Below are 19,641 nucleotides of genomic sequence, written 5' to 3' on the forward strand. Positions count from 1 at the left end.
TTTAAGAAATGGCTTTCTTCTTGCCACTCTTCCATAAAGGCCAGATTTGTGCAATATACGACTGATTGTTGTCCTATGGACAGAGTCTCCCACCTCAGCTGTAGATCTCTGCAGTTCATCCAGAGTGATCATGGGCCTCTTGGCTGCATCTCTGATCAGTCTTCTCCTTGTATGAGCTGAAAGTTTAGAGGGACGGCCAGGTCTTGGTAGATTTGCAGTGGTCTGATACTCCTTCCATTTCAATATTATCGCTTGCACAGTGCTCCTTGGGATGTTTAAAGCCTGGGAAATCTTTTTGTATCCAAATCCGGCTTTAAACTTCTTCACAACAGTATCTCGGACCTGCCTGGTGTGTTCCTTGTTCTTCATGATGCTCTCTGCGCTTTTAACGGACCTCTGAGACTATCACAGTGCAGGTGCATTTATACGGAGACTTGATTACACACAGGTGGATTGTATTTATCATCATTAGTCATTTAGGTCAACATTGGATCATTCAGAGATCCTCACTGAACTTCTGGAGAGAGTTTGCTGCACTGAAAGTAAAGGGGCTGAATAATTTTGCACGCCCAATTTTTCAGTTTTTGATTTGTTAAAAAAGTTTGAAATATCCAATAAATGTCGTTCCATTTCATGATTGTGTCCCACTTGTTGTTGATTCTTCACAAAAAAATACAGTTTTATATCTTTATGTTTGAAGCCTGAAATGTGGCAAAAGGTCGCAAAGTTCAAGGGGGCCGAATACTTTCGCAAGGCACTGTAACATACAGACTCTTAAACAAGGGTTGGCTGACTAAACTCACCAGAACAGTTGCTATATTGTTTGGGAAAACTTTTGTTGAAACTGCGAAAGAAGAGGTCATTGCAGCACTGAAACCCACAGCGTCAACAGACCTTATGATAAAGCACAGGATAATAAAAGTAGCTCCGTCAGGAACTTTGTCGAGTAAACTGTAAAACAAGAACAGGAAAATAATTAGATGAAAATATGTATTTGTCCATGTTGAGTAAAAATTGTAGGAGGGCACTTAATAAAAAAATAAAAAAAAGTTCTCATGAGCACTTTGCCTGGAATCTGTTGATGGATAACTAACGTATTTGTTTAAGTAGTCATCTGCCATTAAATCACAATGGACAGTATGAGATACTTGCAGAACACTATCAAATCTCACTCACCCAAAGAGAATGGTGCACACTGATGACACAAATAAGCCTGAAATTAGCATGAACTTTGCCCCGATCTGAACAATCTGAAAGGAGAGATAAGCACGTGTTGTGTGGGTGAAAAGTCATATTGCAAAGCAGAGTAGTCTGATGACTAAACGTAGTATGCCTCCCAAATGCCACCCTGTTCCCTATGAAGTGCATTACTTTTGACCAGAGCCCTTACGGTAGCTAATCAGAAGTACACAGGGAACAGGGTGAAAGTATTCACACCCCTTGCCTTATTCCACATTTTGTGTTACAGACAGAATTTAAAATGGATTAAAATTGAGAATGTGTCTCTCTGGCCTAAACACAATACCCCATAACGTCAAAGTGGAAATTGACAAATTATTTTAAAATGAAAAGCTGAAATGTCTTGAGTCAATAAGTATTCAACCCCTTTGTTATGGCAAACCTAAATAAGTTCAGCAGAAAGAAATGTGTGCAATAAGTGTTTAACATGAAGTGCCGCAGTCGAGCAGGGAATACAAACACAGATTCAACCACAAAGACCAGGCAGGTTTTCTAATGCCTTGCAAAGATGGGCACCTGTTGGTATTTGAGCATGGTGAAGTTGTTTGTTTGTATATTACCCCCTTTTTTCATCATATCCAATTGCGATTTTGTCTCATCGCTGCAACTCGCCAACGGGCTCGGTAGAGGTGAAGGTTGAGTCATGAGTCTTCTGAAACATGACCCGCCAAACAGCGTTTCTTAACACCCGCCCGTTTAACCTGGAACCCAGCCGTACCAATGTGAGCTTGATGAGCCAAGTAAAACCCCCCGGCTAAACCCTCCCCTAACCCAGATGAAGCTGGGACAATTGTGCGCCACCCTATGGGACTCCCGGTCACAGCTTGGGATCAAACCCGGGTCTGTAGTGATGCCTCAAGCACTGATGCAGTGCCTTAGACCGCTGCACCACTCAGGAGGCCATGGTGAAGTTAATAATTACACTTTGGATGGTGTATCAATACACCCAGTTACTACAAACACACAGGCGTCCTTCCTCACTCAGTTGCCGGAGAGGAAGGAAACCGCTCAGGGGTTTCACCATGAGGCCAATGGTGACTTTAAAACAGAGTTTAATGACTATTATAAGAGAAAAGGATGGGTCGACATTGTAGTTACTCCACAATAGTAACCTAAAAGACAGAGTGAAAAGAAGGAAGCCTGTACAAAAATAAAAATATTCCAAAACATGCATCCTGATAGCAACAAGGCTCTAAAGTAAAACTGCAAAAATCCTTTGTGTCCTGAATAAAGTCTTATGTTTGGGGCAAATCTTTTTTTTTAAATATTAATCTTTTTTAAATTGTGATTTATCAGGGGTGCTGGGAGGAAAATTCTTCTTTCAGCTGGACAATAACCTAAAACACAAAACCAAATATACACTGGAGTTGCTTACCAAGATCACATTGAATGTTCCTGAGTGGCCTAGTTAAAGTTTTGACTTAAATCAACTTGAAAATGGCTGTTTAACAATTATCAACAACCAACTTGGCAGAGCTTGAAGAATTTTAAAAAATGAACAATTTGCAAATATTGTACAATCCAGGTGCACAAAGCTCTTATTAGAGACTTACTCAGAAGGCCTCACAGCTGTAATCACTGCTAAAGGTGATTCTAACATGTATTGACACAGGGGTGTGAATACTTATTTAAATGAGATATATGCTAACATTTCTAAAAACACATTTTCACATTGTCATTATGGGTATTGTGTGTAGATGGGTGATTTAATCTATTTTGAATTCAGGCTGTAACAACGTGGAAGGAGGTATGAATACTTTCTGAAGGCCCTGTAGCCTAGTTATTCCAAATACTTACATATTTACCCAGTACTAAGGAGCCCATCAGATTACACAGAGCATAGCAGCCAAATATAAGGCCAATGACAGTCTGACTGGCTCCTTTTTTCACGGCCTGTATAGAGACAATATACATACAGTAAAGCTCCTGTCTCTAGCAATAAATTACAATATCAAACATACAGATACTGCAAAACACCAAAAAAGCTTTGGTGAAAAAGCTTCAGTTATGATTGTGTACAATATGTTGTTTTCCTTTTGGAAAGAGAAGGCATGTGCTTCACAAAATACTTTGGAAAACAGTCACAACAGTTGACTTTATAACACTCTTGACTCTGTGTTTGTTTAGGTCAGCAACGTTCACAGGTTGAGTTTCCCAAAAGCATAAAGATCATCTTCAGCAATTAGATCAACCATCATCCGAAAAGTGCAAATCAGGGCCAATTGTCAACCTCATTCATTATCTCCAGTCTACATATGTGAAAACAGCACATTTCTATGATCTGTGGTCAAAAAGATAAAGGTCCTAAAAAAATAAAAACTTCTATGACATCACAGGGTAGGATACATGTTTGTTTTTGCAAACAGTACAAAAATAAAAATAAAAGATTTTCAAAATCTGCAACGAGCTTCTAGCCAGACGGTGGGTATTAAGATACTCTTTGAAGAGGTAGGATTTCAGATGTTTTCAGAAAAGATGAGCAGGGACTCTTGCTGGCCTAGCATCAGGGGGAAGCTCATTCCACCATTGGGGTGCCAGGACAGAAAAGAGCTTTGACTGGGCTGAGTGGGAGTTGACCTCCCATAGGGTTGGGAGTACCAAGAGACCAGAGGTGACAGAACAGAGAGCTCAGGTTGGAGTGTAGGCTTTGAGCATAGCCTGAAGGAAGTTCCTCTTGCTACTCCATAGGCAAACACCATAGTCTTGTAGTGGCTACGAACTTCGACTGGAAGCCAGTGGAGTGTGCGGAGGAGTGGGGTGACTTAGGAAGGTTGAACACCAGGCGGGCTGCAGCGTTCTGGATAAATTGCAGGGGTTTGATGGCACAAGCAGGGAGCCCAGCCAACAGAGAGCTACAGTAGTCCAGACAGGAGAAGTACCTGGATTAGGACCTGTGCCACTTTCTGTTATACTCTGATGTTGTAGAGCAGGGCTTTCCAACCCTGTTCCTGGAGAGCTACCATAGGTTCACTCCAACCCTAATCTAGCACACCTGATTCTAATAATTAGCTGAATCAGGTTAGTTACAACTGGGGTTGGACAAAAACCTACAGGAGGGTTAGCTTTCCAGGAACAGGGTTGGAGAGCCCTGTCGTAGAGCATGAACCTGCAGGAGCGAGTTTCTGCTTTGATGTTTGCATGAGTTGATGTGTGACTGAGTTTCTGTTGTATGCTTTGGGGGTTTTCTTGTGTCCACCACATTATACAAATACAACCACTTGTCAGTCATGACATCTAGTCTGAACTGGTATCTTATATCCAACCAATAAAATTAAGTGTACTTTACTATGGTACTGCTAAACATTAATTTTTCAATTCTAGAATCTGAATAAATAAATCATGATTCTACATCATTTCGCTTTAACTCTCAGTTTAGTATATTGTTACGTTCCCCAGCAAGAAAACCATAACTGTCACTCAAACAGAAGGGGGAACTAACAAAGAGTTGCTGACAACCAAAACAAAACCATTAGGGGTTTTAGGAGGGATTGTGAAAGACACTCATCTGGGTGTCCACAGCAAGTTGACTAGCAATAACAACTGGAACCTAAAAGACACCCGCTATTAACGCCTACTAAATTTGCTCAAGAAGAGGAAAACAAAAGAAAAACCCCACACCAAATGTGAAGATAGGAAGCAAACCAAAAAAAGTGGCACAAAATGAAATCAAATAGGGAGCACCAACTAAAGGTATTGACCCTCCACATCTCTCAAGATAACTGATGATCGTGGACTTCAGGAAACAGCAGAGGGAGCACCCCCCTATCCACATCAACAGGACAGTAGTGGAGAAGGTGGAAAGTTGTAAGTTCCCTCGGCGTACATGTCACTGACAAACTGAAATGGTCCACCCACACAGACAGTGTGAAGGCGGCGCAATAGCACCTCTCCAACCTCAGGAGGCTGAAGAAATGTGGCTTGTCACCTAAAACCCTCACAAACTTTTACAGATGCACAATTGAGAGCATCCTGTTGGGCTGTATCACCGCCTGGTACGGCAACTGTACCACCCACAACCCCAGTGCTCTCCAGACGGTCGTGCGGTCTGCCCAATGCATCACAGGGGGCAAACTACCTGCGCTCCAAGACACCTACAGCACCCGATGTCACAGGAAGGCCAAAAAGGTGGAACTGAGAGACTGAAAACAGCTTCTATCTCAAGGCCATCAGACTGTTAAACAGCCATCACTAGTACAGAGAGCCTACTACCTACATATAGACTTGAAATCATTGGCCACTTAATTGAAAAAAAAAAATTTTAACCTTTATTTACCCAGGCAAGTCAGTTAAGAAGAAATTCTTATTTAAATGACAGCCTAGCTAGCCTAGACCACTGGGTTAACTGCCTTCTTCAGGGGCAGAACAACAGATTTTTACCTTGTCAGCTCGGGGATTCGATCTAGCAACCTTTACGGCCACTTTAATAATTTTTTCATATTACATTATTAATTTAATTTTGTTATTTTTTATTTTTTCATATTACATTATTACTATTACTTTTTCAGATTACTGATCTCATATGTGTATACTGTATTCTACACTATCTATTGGATCTTGCCTATGCTGCTCTGACATTGCTCATCCAATGAACAATTACATTTGTTGTGGAATTGTTAGATATTGCTCCACTGTCGGGACTAGAAGCACGAGCATTTCACTACACTCGCTATAACATCTGCTAACCATGTGTTTGTGACCAATAAGATTTGACAACTGGCGCACTGGGCCAGCCACTGGTAAAAAGCACCGAGGCCAGCACAGGTGAAACAACTCCCACTAACGAGATGTCAACCAGCACAGGTGTAACACACACTGACTAACGAGGTGACACCAATCGGTCATCCTCTTTCCATCTCGCATAGTAGGAGGCTGATGCACAATAAATTGTGTGATCGCCGATATACCATGGAAGAAGACACCAATCGGTGCGCCCTACGTGCTAACGAGCTATATACGCAAAAGTCTAAACTCAAAACTTAAATCGGGAAAAAACAAAACCTGTAACAATATTTCATAAGCAATGAGGAAGAAAAATTGTTGGTAGGCTATTGCACAATACCTCTTTGGGGAAGAATGGTCCCAGTATAGAGTAACAAATCATTGAGCTGAAGTTGACAGATGCGATTGACGTCAATGTGAGGATCTGATATCTTGTCATCCTTTGATTAGGACTACTTGTTGTTTCTTCTAATGTGCTGCCATCTACAGAAATAAAACTCAAACAGTAAATACCATTTGGGCATTAAAAAACAAGGAATCCTTTAATTAGAACATGACATACTTGCTGTCAGAGTAAGACTGTAACAACGTTTTTAGGCAACCAACAAGTGCATTCCTTAACTGTAGCTAACTTCTAATATCTGTAGTGGTAGGACTTTCATTCGTTGAACTCGCCTACAACTCTGAAGACATTTTAAAATAGACAATTGAGATGAACTGAGAAACAATATTTTATTAGATTACATAGAAAAACGTCAATTTCATTTAATTTCACCAACCTGTTTGTTGAACTTCATCAGAATCCATATTGTCATTCATAGATTATCCTACTAATCCGGATTGCTATTCAAATCTGAAATGCCTGGTACATGAATAGTGTTAGATACTGCTTCATAAAGTTAGGGAAACCAAATGTGTCACAATCTGGCCGGTTAAATTCATAAATGACTCTTCGGCGCCAGCGGACAACTCAGAAATATCGTGCCCTTGAATAAGGACTGGAGAAAGAGCACTGGATTCGCCAAAATGCGAGTCTGGAGGAGGCCTGGTGTGTATTTATTACAACTATTCTGTTGATAAACGTTTCTTAAAAGGAACGTAACGTGTAGAGACCTAGCTGAATTTGTCCAATATAAACTGTCGTTTTAGTTGCAAAACGAAACGTTTTGTAACTGTTTGGACTAATGCTTAAACCCCTGACAAATCAAGAGTTGTGAAACTAACCTTTTGAGTAGGGGTGGCTTGGTGACGTTTGATAAATCCCGCCCCCTCACACACACACACACACACACACACACACACACACACACACACACACACACACAGAAGAGACATGGATATGTGTTTTCAATGTTATACATTTTATTAAGTGTTTGGAAATCAGTTAGACCTATCTTTAATGATATATCTTCTGATATATAGTCTGGACAAAAATCATTGTATACAATTGAAAAAAATTTAAGAAAAATCCATCTAGGCAATACAATAATATTAATTTAGGTGGTGATGACAATAACACAATGACCACACCACACACAGTGTCTCTATTGTATAATACGCATTGAAGTCTTGCTGTATGACACAGTAGAGTAGCAATGCTAAGCATTGAATAGTTGAATCATCACATAACTTGTCTACAATACCTTTTCAAATAAACCTGCAGATATACTTTTAAAAAAGCAGCACCAGACATGTTAATTACTGAACAACATGTTCACAAATTAATCAGTCAATCAAAAACAAATTAAAATCTGAAAATATAAAAATGATAACTTTGATGTCTTCAATACCATGTGACACTATTAGCACTAATGCGGACAATCTCTATCAAAAAGCAGCAGCAACTCCAAGGAGGCAAAGCACTTCACATTCAAATGCAATGTTCAAGTAGCATCTTTAAACACCACCAATGACTAACTAAAACACAGAGCCAACCAAGTTTATACACCATAACGTTACATTAATTCAGAGGTTAGCTTGTCTTTTTTGTTGTTGTTGTTGTATGATTTAACATGAGTTGACCGATCTGGCAGCAGATGAGATCTCTACTGTATAAACTTTGTCCCAGATAACGTGATCCATGCATTTTAACATTTTTGATAAGGATTTACACATGCGTTCAATTTTTGTTTTTCATAGGGTCTACTAAAAGAGATGATTGGCAGAAAGTTAGGTCTAATATACAGGTGTCACAATTTATTTATGAATGTGTTCCAATTAATGTTGTACGGGAGTATGTGGTCATACAATAACATTTACATAATGGCTTGTCAATAATGGCACAACTTAGGGAAATGTGGATATTCCTATAGGATCACTTCATAGAAGTGATGTTATAAATAACTTCTAAATAAACTCTAATACCTTCAAACTCATCTTGTTGTCTTTCCACAATCAATATGGTCTCCTTTCCCACAATGCATCATTTCAACACTTTTGTCCAGCACTGCAATTTTTCTTTAATCAGGTCTTTTAAAATTGCACTTCTCCACAGGGCAGGTTTTAAATCCGAAGCATAGATACGGTAAGTGAGAGCAACTTACCTTCTAAAATGTTTTTATATGAGGCTTACTAAAGTGTATTTCATAGCCAGTGATGTAGTTGTAAAAAAAAAATAATAATAGGTGGGTAAACGCTGAAGTAACGCACCCTATACTTTCAATGCATATTTCAGCTCGCGCAAAAGAAAGAAGGTGTGTAAACGGTGTTTACGTGCGTTTACCCTCCACTACACCACTGTTCATAGCCCCATAAACCGTGTTGTCCTTGCAAAGCACTAAATTGACAGTCCCATGTTACAGGACCCAGGAACATCATCTCTGATTATTTTGTCATTATGCACCAGTATAGGTTGGAACAGATCCATATATATGACACATATGTGGTGCTTGCTGGGTGAGAGCAGTCTCTCACTTAAGCCTTTGAGTAACATTGGCTAAGGCCACAGCAAAGGCCTGCACTGCTGAGAAAGGATACTGGAAATCCAGGATATAGGCGTTCCCATCGATTCTGCCAAACTGCATCACCTGTAGAAAGAAAGGGGGGAAAAAATCTGGAAAACAGATATAACGCTTTGAGGAAGGCCTGTTTTCATCGCTCAATGTCTACCTGGAGCTCGATGGGTACTGACTCAGCTAAGCCATAAAGAGGTCAATGTGACAGTTGGTATTTTAAGCAACAACAAAACTACACTGATTTTAGAATTCTAACTTATATACAACTGCCGTTATTAACAAATCATCCAGGTTTCTGAAAATAATAAAAGCAAAATCTTACCTGTCTGCCATCCAACTCGATCTGAAAGTTCTTAGCAGACTCCTGAGTGACCCGTCCTCCGAAGTCCAGCTGGTAGACCTGTGTTGCCTCGTTCCAGAGTGGCTGCTTATTGGCCATGACATAGACGAATCCCTGGCTGCCCAGCCCGCGGTCCTCTCTCTCATTGGCCTTCCTGCACTTGATCTCTTCCAGTTCACTGGCCATCCTCAGGCTCCTCTTACTCTTCCAGCCCTTCTTGGAGCTCTGGCTCTGGTTCATCAGTTCGTCTCCACTGATGAAGAGCTCGGGCTCACTCTCGGAACTGTCCTGGAACTCGCTGGTGGTACTTGTCCTGTTGAGCTTCTTGGTTTTGTTCAGCTGCTCCCTCTGGCCTTTGGGTTTCTTCTTGTCCCTGCCGCCAAGCCTGGGGCTGGAGATGAGGGAGTTGAAGTCGGAGAGGGCGCGCCCTTCCTTTTTGGATTTTCCTTCTGAGACGGTGGTCATATTTGCCTCCTCAGCTCGGCTGTCCAGACGTTTACGGCTCTTCTTGCTGAACCTGTCAGTCCCCTGCCGGTCTGGAACAGGGCTTTCATTTAGAGAAGACGGCTCCTGGAAGCTACTGGCAGATTCCGTCAGCTCCTCTGTAGGGCTTTTGGGTTTTGGAAGCATGGTTGGTGGAGGTGGAGGAGGAAGTGAAGGAGGTGGGGGAGGAGGAACCGTAGGAGGAGATGGGGAGAGGACTGGCTTCTCTAACAGTTGATGAGACTTGCTGGGCAGGGTGGCAGAGCCTGAGGGGTCTTGCATGGGTAGGCTGTAGGGGTTCCAGGGGTGCAGGCTAACAGGTTGCAGCTGAAGCCCGGCACAGGAGCTAGCTCCTGGGTACATCGGTGGCAGAGGGCAGCAAGCCAGGTTGGCAAGGTTGGGAGGGTATCCAGGTGGCAAGACCAAGTTGGGGTCCTGCTGGGTGAACTGGGGAACTGGGGCAACTACTTCGTTGGGAGGGCAGGGTGGTGGAGGGCTCTGCATTGACTGGAGTGGGGGTCCACCCTGACCTCCCCCTGGAGGGAAAGGTGACAGGGAGATCTGGTAACCCGATGGGAAAGTAACAGTGCTTGGGCTGCTGGGGGGTTTTGTTGAGAGTAGGAAAGGCAGCCGCGTCATGTCCAGGTGCTGAGCATTGCTGAAGATGAGTGGGGGTGGGGGTTTGTGTGTTGGTGGTGGAGGGGGAGCTAAGATAGTCTGTTCTTGAGGTATCCAGAACTCCTCTGCGGTGTTTGGGTCCCACTGGTATGGCGGAGGACGTTTCAGAGTCAAACTAACCTCCCCAAGAGTCAGGTGACGACACTGCTGACTTAATGCCTCGTCTTCAGTAAAGGCAGAGTTCACGTATACAGTCCTATCCCTGCTGTTATCAATAGGACTCAGCAGATTGTACGATGACTGAGAAGCAAGAGGTGAAGTGCTTTTGGAGTGGACAATGATGGTGCTGTGATGAGCACCTTTTCCTGGTGGGAAATCCTGTCGCACTACAGTGCCTCCTGCAATGCCACTGCTGCTACTCCCACCCCCGCTAACACTGACACTGGTGCTGCTGCTGTTGCTGCTGCACTGGGTGCAGGTATACAGAGCTGTTGGCACTCTCTGCTGGTAAGAGAGCGCTAGGGCAGCACTGTTGATCTTCGACTTGGACGGTAGAGTCCTTGAAGCATCAACCATCTGGGACACCTTCAAGCGGGATTCCCCATCTCGCCTGTCACGTCGCAAGGTAGCGTGAATCATGTGACTACTGTCCATGCGTTGGGGAGGAGGAAGTGTTGTCGTGTTAATGTTGACCTGATTGGCTGGATCTGGGTAGGGGGGCGGGTCTCCGCTGGGTATGGAGTATCGTGGCACCGAGAGGCGGCTTAGAGTCGCTGAGCTGTAAGGAAGATGGATTTTCTTACTGTCAGACGATGAGGTGACTTTAAGTGTGGCAGAACCTCCCATGCCTTGAACAGCGTAGGCGTTCTGGTTGCGTATGAGTCTTCTGCGAGGGCGACACACCTCCTCTACATTCCCACTGCTGTCAAAGGTTGTGATCCTCTCGTATCCCATCTGGTACTGGAGACCAACTGGATGGAGTGAGAACTCGTCTTTCTTCAGACAAGGGTCTGCTGTGACCAGTATGTTGGGGTTGTCACAGTTGGTGATGAGAGTCTGAGGAGCGGTGGAGGTTGTGGCGGTGGCTGCAGACACTACGGTTCCTGGGTAGGGCGGGGGAGCGTTCACCTTCCTCATCTGGATCTCAAGGGAAGTCTCTGCATCAAGGAAGGAAGGAGGTCTAGACCGTAGTGTGTCTGTGTCTATGAATGAAAGAGTTCTAGATCGGGAGGAGTCTGCATCGAGGAAAGACGGGGGTCTAGATCGCAATGTACCGGTATCTACATCAATGAAAGAAGGAGGTCTAGTCCGTATTGTGTCTATGTCGATGAATGACGGCGGCCTAGATCTTGATGTGTCTGCTTCAAGGAAGGAAGGAGGTCTAGACCGTATGCTGTCTACATCAATGAATGATGGAGGCCTGGATCGCGGTAGACTTGGCCTGCCCAGAGTATGGCTCTGAGTATGGCCCTGCTGTCCTCTTTCTGGTCCCAACTCTGGACTGGGGTGGGGTACCTGAAACTGCTGCAAAGAGATGGTGGGGTAGCCAGTAGGCGGAGGGGGCAAGGTGATCTGCAGCTTTAGTTGCTGCTGCATTTGTTGGTGCTGTCTCTGCATCTGTTGGTGTTGCTGTTGTATCTGCTGATGCTGCTGCTGCAACTGCTGCTGTTGCTGCCTCATCTCTATAATCTGTTGTCGGATCTGCTGTTGTTGTTGCTGCATTTGTTGCTGCTGCTGATGCATTTGCTCGTGCTGCAGTTGCATCTGCTGGTGCTGCTGAGCGATTTGCTGCTGTTGCAAGTGTTGGTGCTGCTGTTGGATCTGCTGTTGTTGCTGTTGCAGTGCCGCCTGTTGTTGTTGGTACTGTTGTTGCAGTGCTTGGTGCTGCTGAGTCTGTTGCTGCTGCTGCTGTTGGATCTGCTGTATGTGAAGCTGTTGTAGTTGTTGATGTTGTTGTGGAATCTGTGGTTGTTGGTGCTGTAGTTGTTGATGTTGTGGAATCTGTGGTTGTTGGTGCTGTAGTTGTTGATGTTGCATCCTCTGTTGTTGCTGCTGCTGCTGCTGTTGCGTTTGTATCTGCTGTGGTTGTTTGGACTGCTGTTGTTGGTGGGTCTGTTGTGACTGAGGACGTTGTTGGTGAGGTTGTTGGGGGAGGTTATGTGGAGGCGGAGGTGGAGGTAATGTTCCAGCCAGGAGGGGACCCATCTCTAGCCCATTAAATATCACCTGTCCTGGGTTAGAGTACCTTCCTAGAGTCCCACTGTAATGTACTGCCACAGCATCCTGACCATGATCAGACCCCAGAACAGAGGCTGAGGCCGCTGCTGCTGCCGCTGCTGCTGCTGCTGCTGCTGCTGCTGCTGAAGCCGTAGCCGTGGGATTGGTCAGGACATCCAGCTGAATGTTCTGATTGGCCAGCAGGGACTGGACCAAACCAATGCTCTGAGTGGGGGACATGGCCTGGGCGGGGCTGTGGATGGGCGCGATGGGGATGTTGACCGTACATGGAGGGTTGTCACCTGTCACTCCAGATGGTCCCGTTACTGAAACACAAGTCAGGGACTCTTATGAATTACATCAACATACACATTGATCCACACAAATGTCAAATTCTGAAAATCCTGTATTCAATAATCCTGAAAAATCCAGTGAAATCCAATTCTTTCCTTCATTCATACCTGGCAAGTCATCCTCATCCTCACTGAAGACGTTTGGGTTAAAGACCGGCAGGCTCATGAAGTCAAGTGATATTCTCCGCACCTCTGGAAGGTAGATTGTCATCTGCCTTGGTTGTAGATGGAGCAAACTGGTCTTATAGATAACTGAAATGGAGAGAAACTTTGTCTTTGGTCAAATTTGACAGAGAAATGACAGGAAGTAAATAGCAGTCAAAATAAAGTAAAAACGTAAAAAGTTAAACACATCAAATTGGGCAATGTGTGATTTAATGTGTACATTTTGTTCTTCTCACATTGTAGTGATCTTACCTGCACCCAGATTAGCAGGTAAGAAAGAAGCAAGTCCCACAATTTTGAACTTAGTCCCCCAAATATTGGACGTGACTTGAGCCAGGTAATTATGCTGTGAAACCAGGCAAATAAAAAGGCAGATGGATTATTTGGTGACTTTTTTTAACCAAATGAAAGATGATCTCAGAACCCAGAACCAAATATCGTATGTGCTAGCTAGCTAGCTACCTGATTTACTTCCGGCTGTGGAAGTGGCAAAATTGAAACTAGCGAAAACAGCAGTTTCAGCCAATAGAATCACAATGAACTTTCCACTTAACACATGTTCAGATAATACCTCAGAGATTCCATCCATGGACATCTCTCGACGTGTCAGACTGGGAGAACGAATCAGAGGCTTCTTCGTTGGTAACCTTGGCGATCGAAGCCCTTCCTGACTAGTCCTAGACGTCTTGGGAGATTTTCTTGATTCCATGTTCCTTCTACGCCAGAAAACAACAAAACCAATGGCAAATAAGGGCAAAATAGACTAATTTTAAATAATAAACACTGTCGTTACAACAAGTTAGAACAAATCAAATGATAAATACCAGTATGACATATTTAGGAAGCTTAAGCTTTTGAATTAGATGGATCAGCGACGGGTAATGTTTAGGATTAGAGTTGAATATGGTAAACAGAAATCTTATAATGTCATTCCTGCAGAATCTAGACCACTGTAATAAAAGATACCTGGAATGCTTGGGAGACCTGTTTCCTCTGGATAGTTTAGGCGACTTCTTTCCAACCCACTCATCACTCAACTCAATGTCGCTGGAGTCGGAACAGTTACAGCTGTCAGTCATGTAGGAGATCATAGCATTCACACACACCTCGTCTGAAATAAACAAACAAACATACAAACAACAAATAAAAAATGATCTATGATTCAACCTAAACAGGTCAGAACTGTAGAACTTCTGAAAAACAATAGTAGGGGTAGCTGTTTGTGTCTAACATACAATCAATTTTTTAAAAGCTCATTATAATACCTTTTCCTGTGCCAAGCCCACCTGCTTTGCTGTCTGTTTTGGGGTCCATGATGATGAACTCTGGGCGTAGCTTGCTGATGCGTCTGCCTTTGAGGATAGGCACCAGCCCCCCTAGGTGTTCCAGGTATAGGGTGTAACAGGGTCCCCCTGCCTCTGGGTTGTCCTCCGCTCGCTTCATGGTGCAGTGCAACCTCTCGTTGCCAGCAGTGGGGTAGCTGACAAAGTCCCGGATGTTGTTGGGATCAGGAATGGGAGGCTAGAGAAACAAGAGAAGAGCATTAACAGTTGGTTCCCAATTCACATCCTACCCCTACTCCTTCCCTTGGCCCCTTAGCCCTTTAGAGTTTTAGAGTCTGAATAGGTATAATCAGGGTATTGATGGAGCTTCCAGCACATCCCTTGCACCTTACAGATCTACAAACATTAAAGGGTTATGACCAAGGGGTGATGTGATTTTGAAATGAACAGGTCCAGATGTCTTTGAGCTGAGATAATAGCCTACAGTAGCCAACTGAATAAATCTCCTTCTACCTTGATGGTGGGTATGAAGGCGGTGGTGACATAGGAGCAGAGTAAGGAGGGCATGTTGAGTTTGCCCACGTCCCTCTCCTCCCGCAGGGCGCTGGCGATGCCCTGTTGGCACAGCAGCTGCAGGCTGGCCACCCGGTGCTCCACTCGCACCACATACAGCGCCGGGCCACATGCCAGAAACAGACGAGAGTCTCTATGGCCCCAGCAGATGGTGGTGATGGGGCGCTGCAAGGCAAAGGTTGACAAGGCAGGTTCCCAGTCAGCCCTGTTGTATTCACATTGTATGGAACCTTGATTTCTGGTTTTCTCCATAGCCGACTGAACTGAACGAGACTTGGAAGTGTGGCAAGACAACATTTCATATTAAGTTTAATTCCTGTTAGCATTGTGTTTATTGGTTGAAGATTTCAGATGTCCTATATACTTTGACTTATATGTGTTAGAGGACCTACCCAGAAGGCAAAACTGGTTGAAATTATGCCATGCAAACAGATTACAACAAGTTTGTAAATATCACACTAACATTTCAGAGGATGAAATCAGAGGGGAGCTCACCTGGGCAGGTGTTTCTAACGTGTAGATATGTTCTCCTTGGACATTGTAGAACTTGACCAGGGCGTTCCTCATGATAGAGTCAGAGGGGAGTCCGGGGACACCATGTCTCTCCATCCCAGCTACTGCCAGGAGGTCCCCCTGCGAGCACCACTGGACCTCTACATCTGAAGAGGAGAGGCTTCAGTCACATCACGTTCATACTGTAGAGTATCTTTATATTACACAGTGGTGGGTTTCCCCAGTACATTATTTCTCTTAACGACAGCAAACTGCTTCACTTTAAGACATTTGGTTGGCTCACACACAGAAGATTGATAAAGTCAGTACCTTTGAGTCCTGAGCGGATGACGGTAGGAGCGAGGTCATCGTAGTTGTTCATCAAACTGATGTCTCCTGATATGAAGCTGACTGTCAGAAGGGGCTTCAGGTTACGTACTAGGGGAGAGAAAAATATACACATTAGCCTCCTGGCCAATGTACTGTCACCATCGTAGTGCACAATTATAGTGTTCAAAGCAGTGGTAATAAAAAAAAACGTTAGCCGGTACATTAGAGAGAGGTATAAAACAGAGATTCCCTTTTTCTTTGTTTTAGCATTAAAACAATATGTTACCTTGAGGTGGGTTATTGTCATCAGAGTCGGTGTCGCTCTCTGTGCTGTCCTCCACCAGGAAACAGGGACAGTTCCAGGACATGCCGACGATGCCATCTGACTCATGCAGGAGGACGTGGGCGATCATACGACCATGGCAGTCCATCACTATCACCTGACCATCAGCCGTACCAAACAACACCTGAAGTACAGTGGGCAGGAAGGATTTCATGAGAGAAAGCGTATATGGAGCCAGTTTCCTGGACGTAGATTAAGCCTTTGACTAAGAACAAAATATTCTCCATTATAGGGTGTAACAGGGTCCCACATTATTTTTAGTCCAGGACTAGACGTCATCTGTGTCCTGGAAACCAACAGATGATTTAATACATCAGGTGTAATTGTGTCTGTATGTAAAAGTGTAATACATGTAACAGTGTTTTCTTTAGGTGTGATAAGGGCTTTATTAATACATGTAGAGCATTGATTGATTGAGGCGGTTTACCTGTTGGTCATCAGGTGTCCAGATGCCACAGGTGATCTGGCTCTCCAGGTTAATCTCTGAGGACCAGTGTCTCTGTCCGCTGACCGAGCCCACCAGGACAAACCCATCCCGGTAGGCGATCAGGGCCTGGCTGCCGTCATGAGACCATGTGAAGTCACTCACCTGATGGAGAAAGATGAGAGGTAAGAGTAAACATACATACATCAATACATAATATTTTCACAAATATCTTTAACTAATATTCTTCCCATCACTTGATATATTACTCTGATGATGACTGTGCATTTCATATGAAATGGTAATGTGTGTGTGTTGATGACTTCAAACTTACCTGGGCAGGTACAAACTTACCTGGGCAGGTACAAACTTACCTGGGCAGGTACAAACTTACCTGGGCAGGTACAAACTTACCTGGGCACCGCGGTCATTCACTAACTCCACAGACCACCGTCCCTCATATTGAATCCAAACAAAGATGCCTCCCTCCATGTCACACGTGGCCAGCTTCTGAAAGGGCTCATTCCAACGGACCAACACAACCTTTAGAGAAAACACAATGCAACTGCTATTACACTCCACCAACACAGGGGTCTGTCTAGGAATGTGAATGTGGAATACAGTTCAATATTCAACATGACATAGGCCTACACTGTCCTGATGGGAAAAACAACAAAACAGTGAATTTCCTCCACCCCAGTTGCTGATGGTACAGTCAGCACAGATGTGAGCTCTGACAAAAGCTACACAATAATTGAACGTTTTCAGAGAAAATATTGAATATGCATATATATATATATATACACACATCAAATTATTGTATATCTACATACTACACATACTTCACACTAACACACATCAAATGATTTTCTAATGGTTGCCCAGTTCTCTGCCTAATAAGATATTGAAAACACAAAAATGACAAAGCCGGCCCACACACCTCACTGTTGTGTCCTCGCAGGTTGAAGTTGATTCTCTGAGGTGTGTTCCTGTCTCTCCTGCAGTGGCTGGATGTGAACGTTACGCCCACCACCCCTCTCCCGTTCCCTGTGGCCAACCAGCCCTCCTCATAGTAGCGCCGCTGGCACACCGGCTTGTCCTTCTCGCTCTTGGGGACCCGGCCCTTCCAGGAGAGGCAGAGGATGTTGGAGTCGCTGCAGAGGATGGGACCATGTTCCACAGCAGCTAACATCCTTACTGAGTGACCAGGCTAGGAGGTAAACAGAGGAGGAGAACATAGTAACCTTTATTTGTGTGTGTTTTTTGGGTTTCCTATGTTCTTGATTAAAGCATTTGTGTCTCTAACTTTTAATGTGTAATTGCTGCTGGTCTTGTTATGCAGGATTCGCTTGCAAAGGAGACCTCGGTCTCAATGGGACTCACTGTTTAAATGAAATAAATACAAATAATTTAATTGACTGACTTGCTTGATTCTTTGTTTGTTTTCTGTTTGTTTTTTATACATACACTTTATTCTAGATCATTAGGTAGGCTAAAGTGCTTAGGTTATTTCTCCAAGAGGTAGGCCTATTAAACCGTCCTATACAGTCAAGTCATAACTCAATATTACTCAGCTATATATGACCAGGTAATATAACACGTAGAATAGAATACAAAATAAATTACAATTGCCCACATGTTACTCACCTCACAGTTCCTGGACATTGTTGACTACAATTCCTCCTCTGTAGGTGGTGTCCATGTTTCCATGCAGATGGTGCACTGAAGACCAAGAGAATTCCTAATGTCCCGAAAAGAGAAAATAATATATAATTGAAAGGTTTCACAGCATTCAGTTTACTACACCAAGAGGGCTTGGGCCTCAGGTCTTGAAATGTCTATCCTGATTGGTACCCTATGACAGGGCCATTACATAGGCCTATGTCTTCATGTGATTCCAATCAAGTGTCAGGAAAAAATACCTACAGTATGAGGCAATGCAGTTTGATGACTATTCAATGTCAAGAAAAAATGTAAAGTTAAAGAATGAATTAGGCTTAAGCTAATGTATAGATTCCAATAATAGCAATAGCCTGTACACACGCTATAGATTCAATCGAATAGGTGAAGTCTTTAAACAGGAAAATCACTGCCTTGTCCATTCAGTGCATCAACCTTGAAATGAATATTGCTCTCAGCTATTAAATGGAATGGCAAGCTAGAATCATGATCTTTATGCAACACTGCATTGCACATTCTGAACCGAACACTCTTGCGTTCGTGTCTCCATAGGTACTGAGATCAGTCTGTTACGTCATTAACACGATACTGATTCAATAGAACTGGTAGATTCCAATGAATTCACGGAAACATAAAAAAAACCTTATGGCAAGCGAACGTATATAATATATAATATATACATATACATATATATAAATATATATATATATTATAAATATAAAAATTCAGTAGGCGACCCATCGGCTATATTTTCCATATTTACAATTAGATGGATACTCAATGGATCAATCAATTCGCGCTATCACAGTGAATTAAGATAATGCATGGAAATGAAAGCCATCACCCTCATCACCGCTCTTCGTTGATATGGAATCAGAGGAGATCTCGAGGAACCTGTATAAAACGGATGATTTTCCTCTTTCGTATTTCTTTATCTGACCAATTCCAATCGCAAAACTGACAACATATACATGCCACATACACACACAACAAAAGAGCACACGGTGCAGAACTCACTTTATCAAATATAAGGTCGCTGTCATATCCTTGATCTGTGCAGAACACCAAATACTTGTAATGATAAGGTGCAGTCGCGTTGCCAACAATGATGTATATAAACCCTGGATTGCATTTGCCATGTGTTGGCCATTGGACGGCTTTGAACCCAATGGTCGGCCATATTGGCACTCCCCAGTAGGAGCAGTCCTGTATATCAAATCAAATCAAATCAAATTTTATTGGTCACACACACAAGGTTAGCAGATGTTATTGCGAGTGTAGCGAAATGCTTGGAATGAATGGAATTCTACAAAATGTCAGTTTAATGATTAAAGAACAAAATTGCACATATTTAAGTATTTAGGTTGTAATGGGGAGAGCAACAACAGTAATCTCTACAAATTATATTTAAGAGGAAAATGTATTTTT

At 43.3% G+C, this 19,641-nt stretch overlaps 2 protein-coding genes across 4 annotated transcripts in view; both read right to left on the minus strand.

Moving 5' to 3' along the window:
• The window catches only part of LOC110505851 (MFS-type transporter SLC18B1), a 13,884-nt gene extending 6,693 nt beyond the window's left edge, over positions 1–7,191 (minus strand). The window contains exons 1-5 of the mRNA XM_036962630.2: positions 6,738–7,191; positions 6,299–6,441; positions 3,037–3,132; positions 1,177–1,250; positions 804–951 (exon numbers count right to left, since the gene is read on the minus strand). Of these exons, the coding sequence (XP_036818525.2) occupies positions 804–951; positions 1,177–1,250; positions 3,037–3,132; positions 6,299–6,441; positions 6,738–6,777 (501 nt within the window). The 5' untranslated portion in view covers positions 6,778–7,191. The remainder of the gene's footprint in view (positions 1–803; positions 952–1,176; positions 1,251–3,036; positions 3,133–6,298; positions 6,442–6,737) is intronic.
• Positions 7,192–7,298: 107 nt separating this feature from the next.
• Positions 7,299–19,329, minus strand: tulp4b (TUB like protein 4b). Of its 3 annotated transcripts, none has more exons than XM_021585311.3 (16): positions 19,231–19,329; positions 18,181–18,274; positions 17,474–17,743; positions 16,948–17,076; positions 16,537–16,698; positions 16,053–16,233; positions 15,767–15,874; positions 15,440–15,603; positions 14,885–15,109; positions 14,375–14,609; positions 14,055–14,199; positions 13,660–13,804; positions 13,341–13,434; positions 13,032–13,175; positions 9,235–12,896; positions 7,299–8,984 (listed from the first exon to the last, which is right to left on the minus strand). In XM_021585311.3, exons 2-16 carry the CDS (start codon positions 18,196–18,198, stop codon positions 8,868–8,870), a joined length of 5,799 nt encoding a protein of 1,932 aa, XP_021440986.3. In that variant the 5' UTR covers positions 18,199–18,274; positions 19,231–19,329; the 3' UTR covers positions 7,299–8,867. The 3 variants fall into 3 exon arrangements, with proteins under 3 accessions (XP_021440986.3, XP_021440984.3, XP_090077417.1); XM_021585309.3 differs by having other exon boundaries at positions 14,354–14,609; XM_090221291.1 differs by having other exon boundaries at positions 7,299–9,010; positions 14,354–14,609.
• Between the last annotated feature and the right edge of the window lie 312 nt (positions 19,330–19,641).

The sequence above is a fragment of the Oncorhynchus mykiss genome, chromosome 25, assembly GCF_057628025.1.
Source record: "Oncorhynchus mykiss isolate SJ-2025 chromosome 25, ASM5762802v1, whole genome shotgun sequence".
In the NCBI taxonomy this organism is placed as follows: domain Eukaryota; kingdom Metazoa; phylum Chordata; class Actinopteri; order Salmoniformes; family Salmonidae; genus Oncorhynchus; species Oncorhynchus mykiss.

Bases quoted from the DNA above. Each gene is read 5' to 3' on its own strand.
- tulp4b (XM_021585309.3), bottom strand. The intron at 15,604-15,766 runs GTACTGACTTTA...TCTCCTCTTCAG, and splicing joins CATCCGCTCAGGACTCAAAG to ATGTAGAGGTCCAGTGGTGC. The intron at 8,985-9,234 runs GTAAGATTTTGC...TTCTTTCTACAG, and splicing joins TCGAGTTGGATGGCAGACAG to GTGATGCAGTTTGGCAGAAT.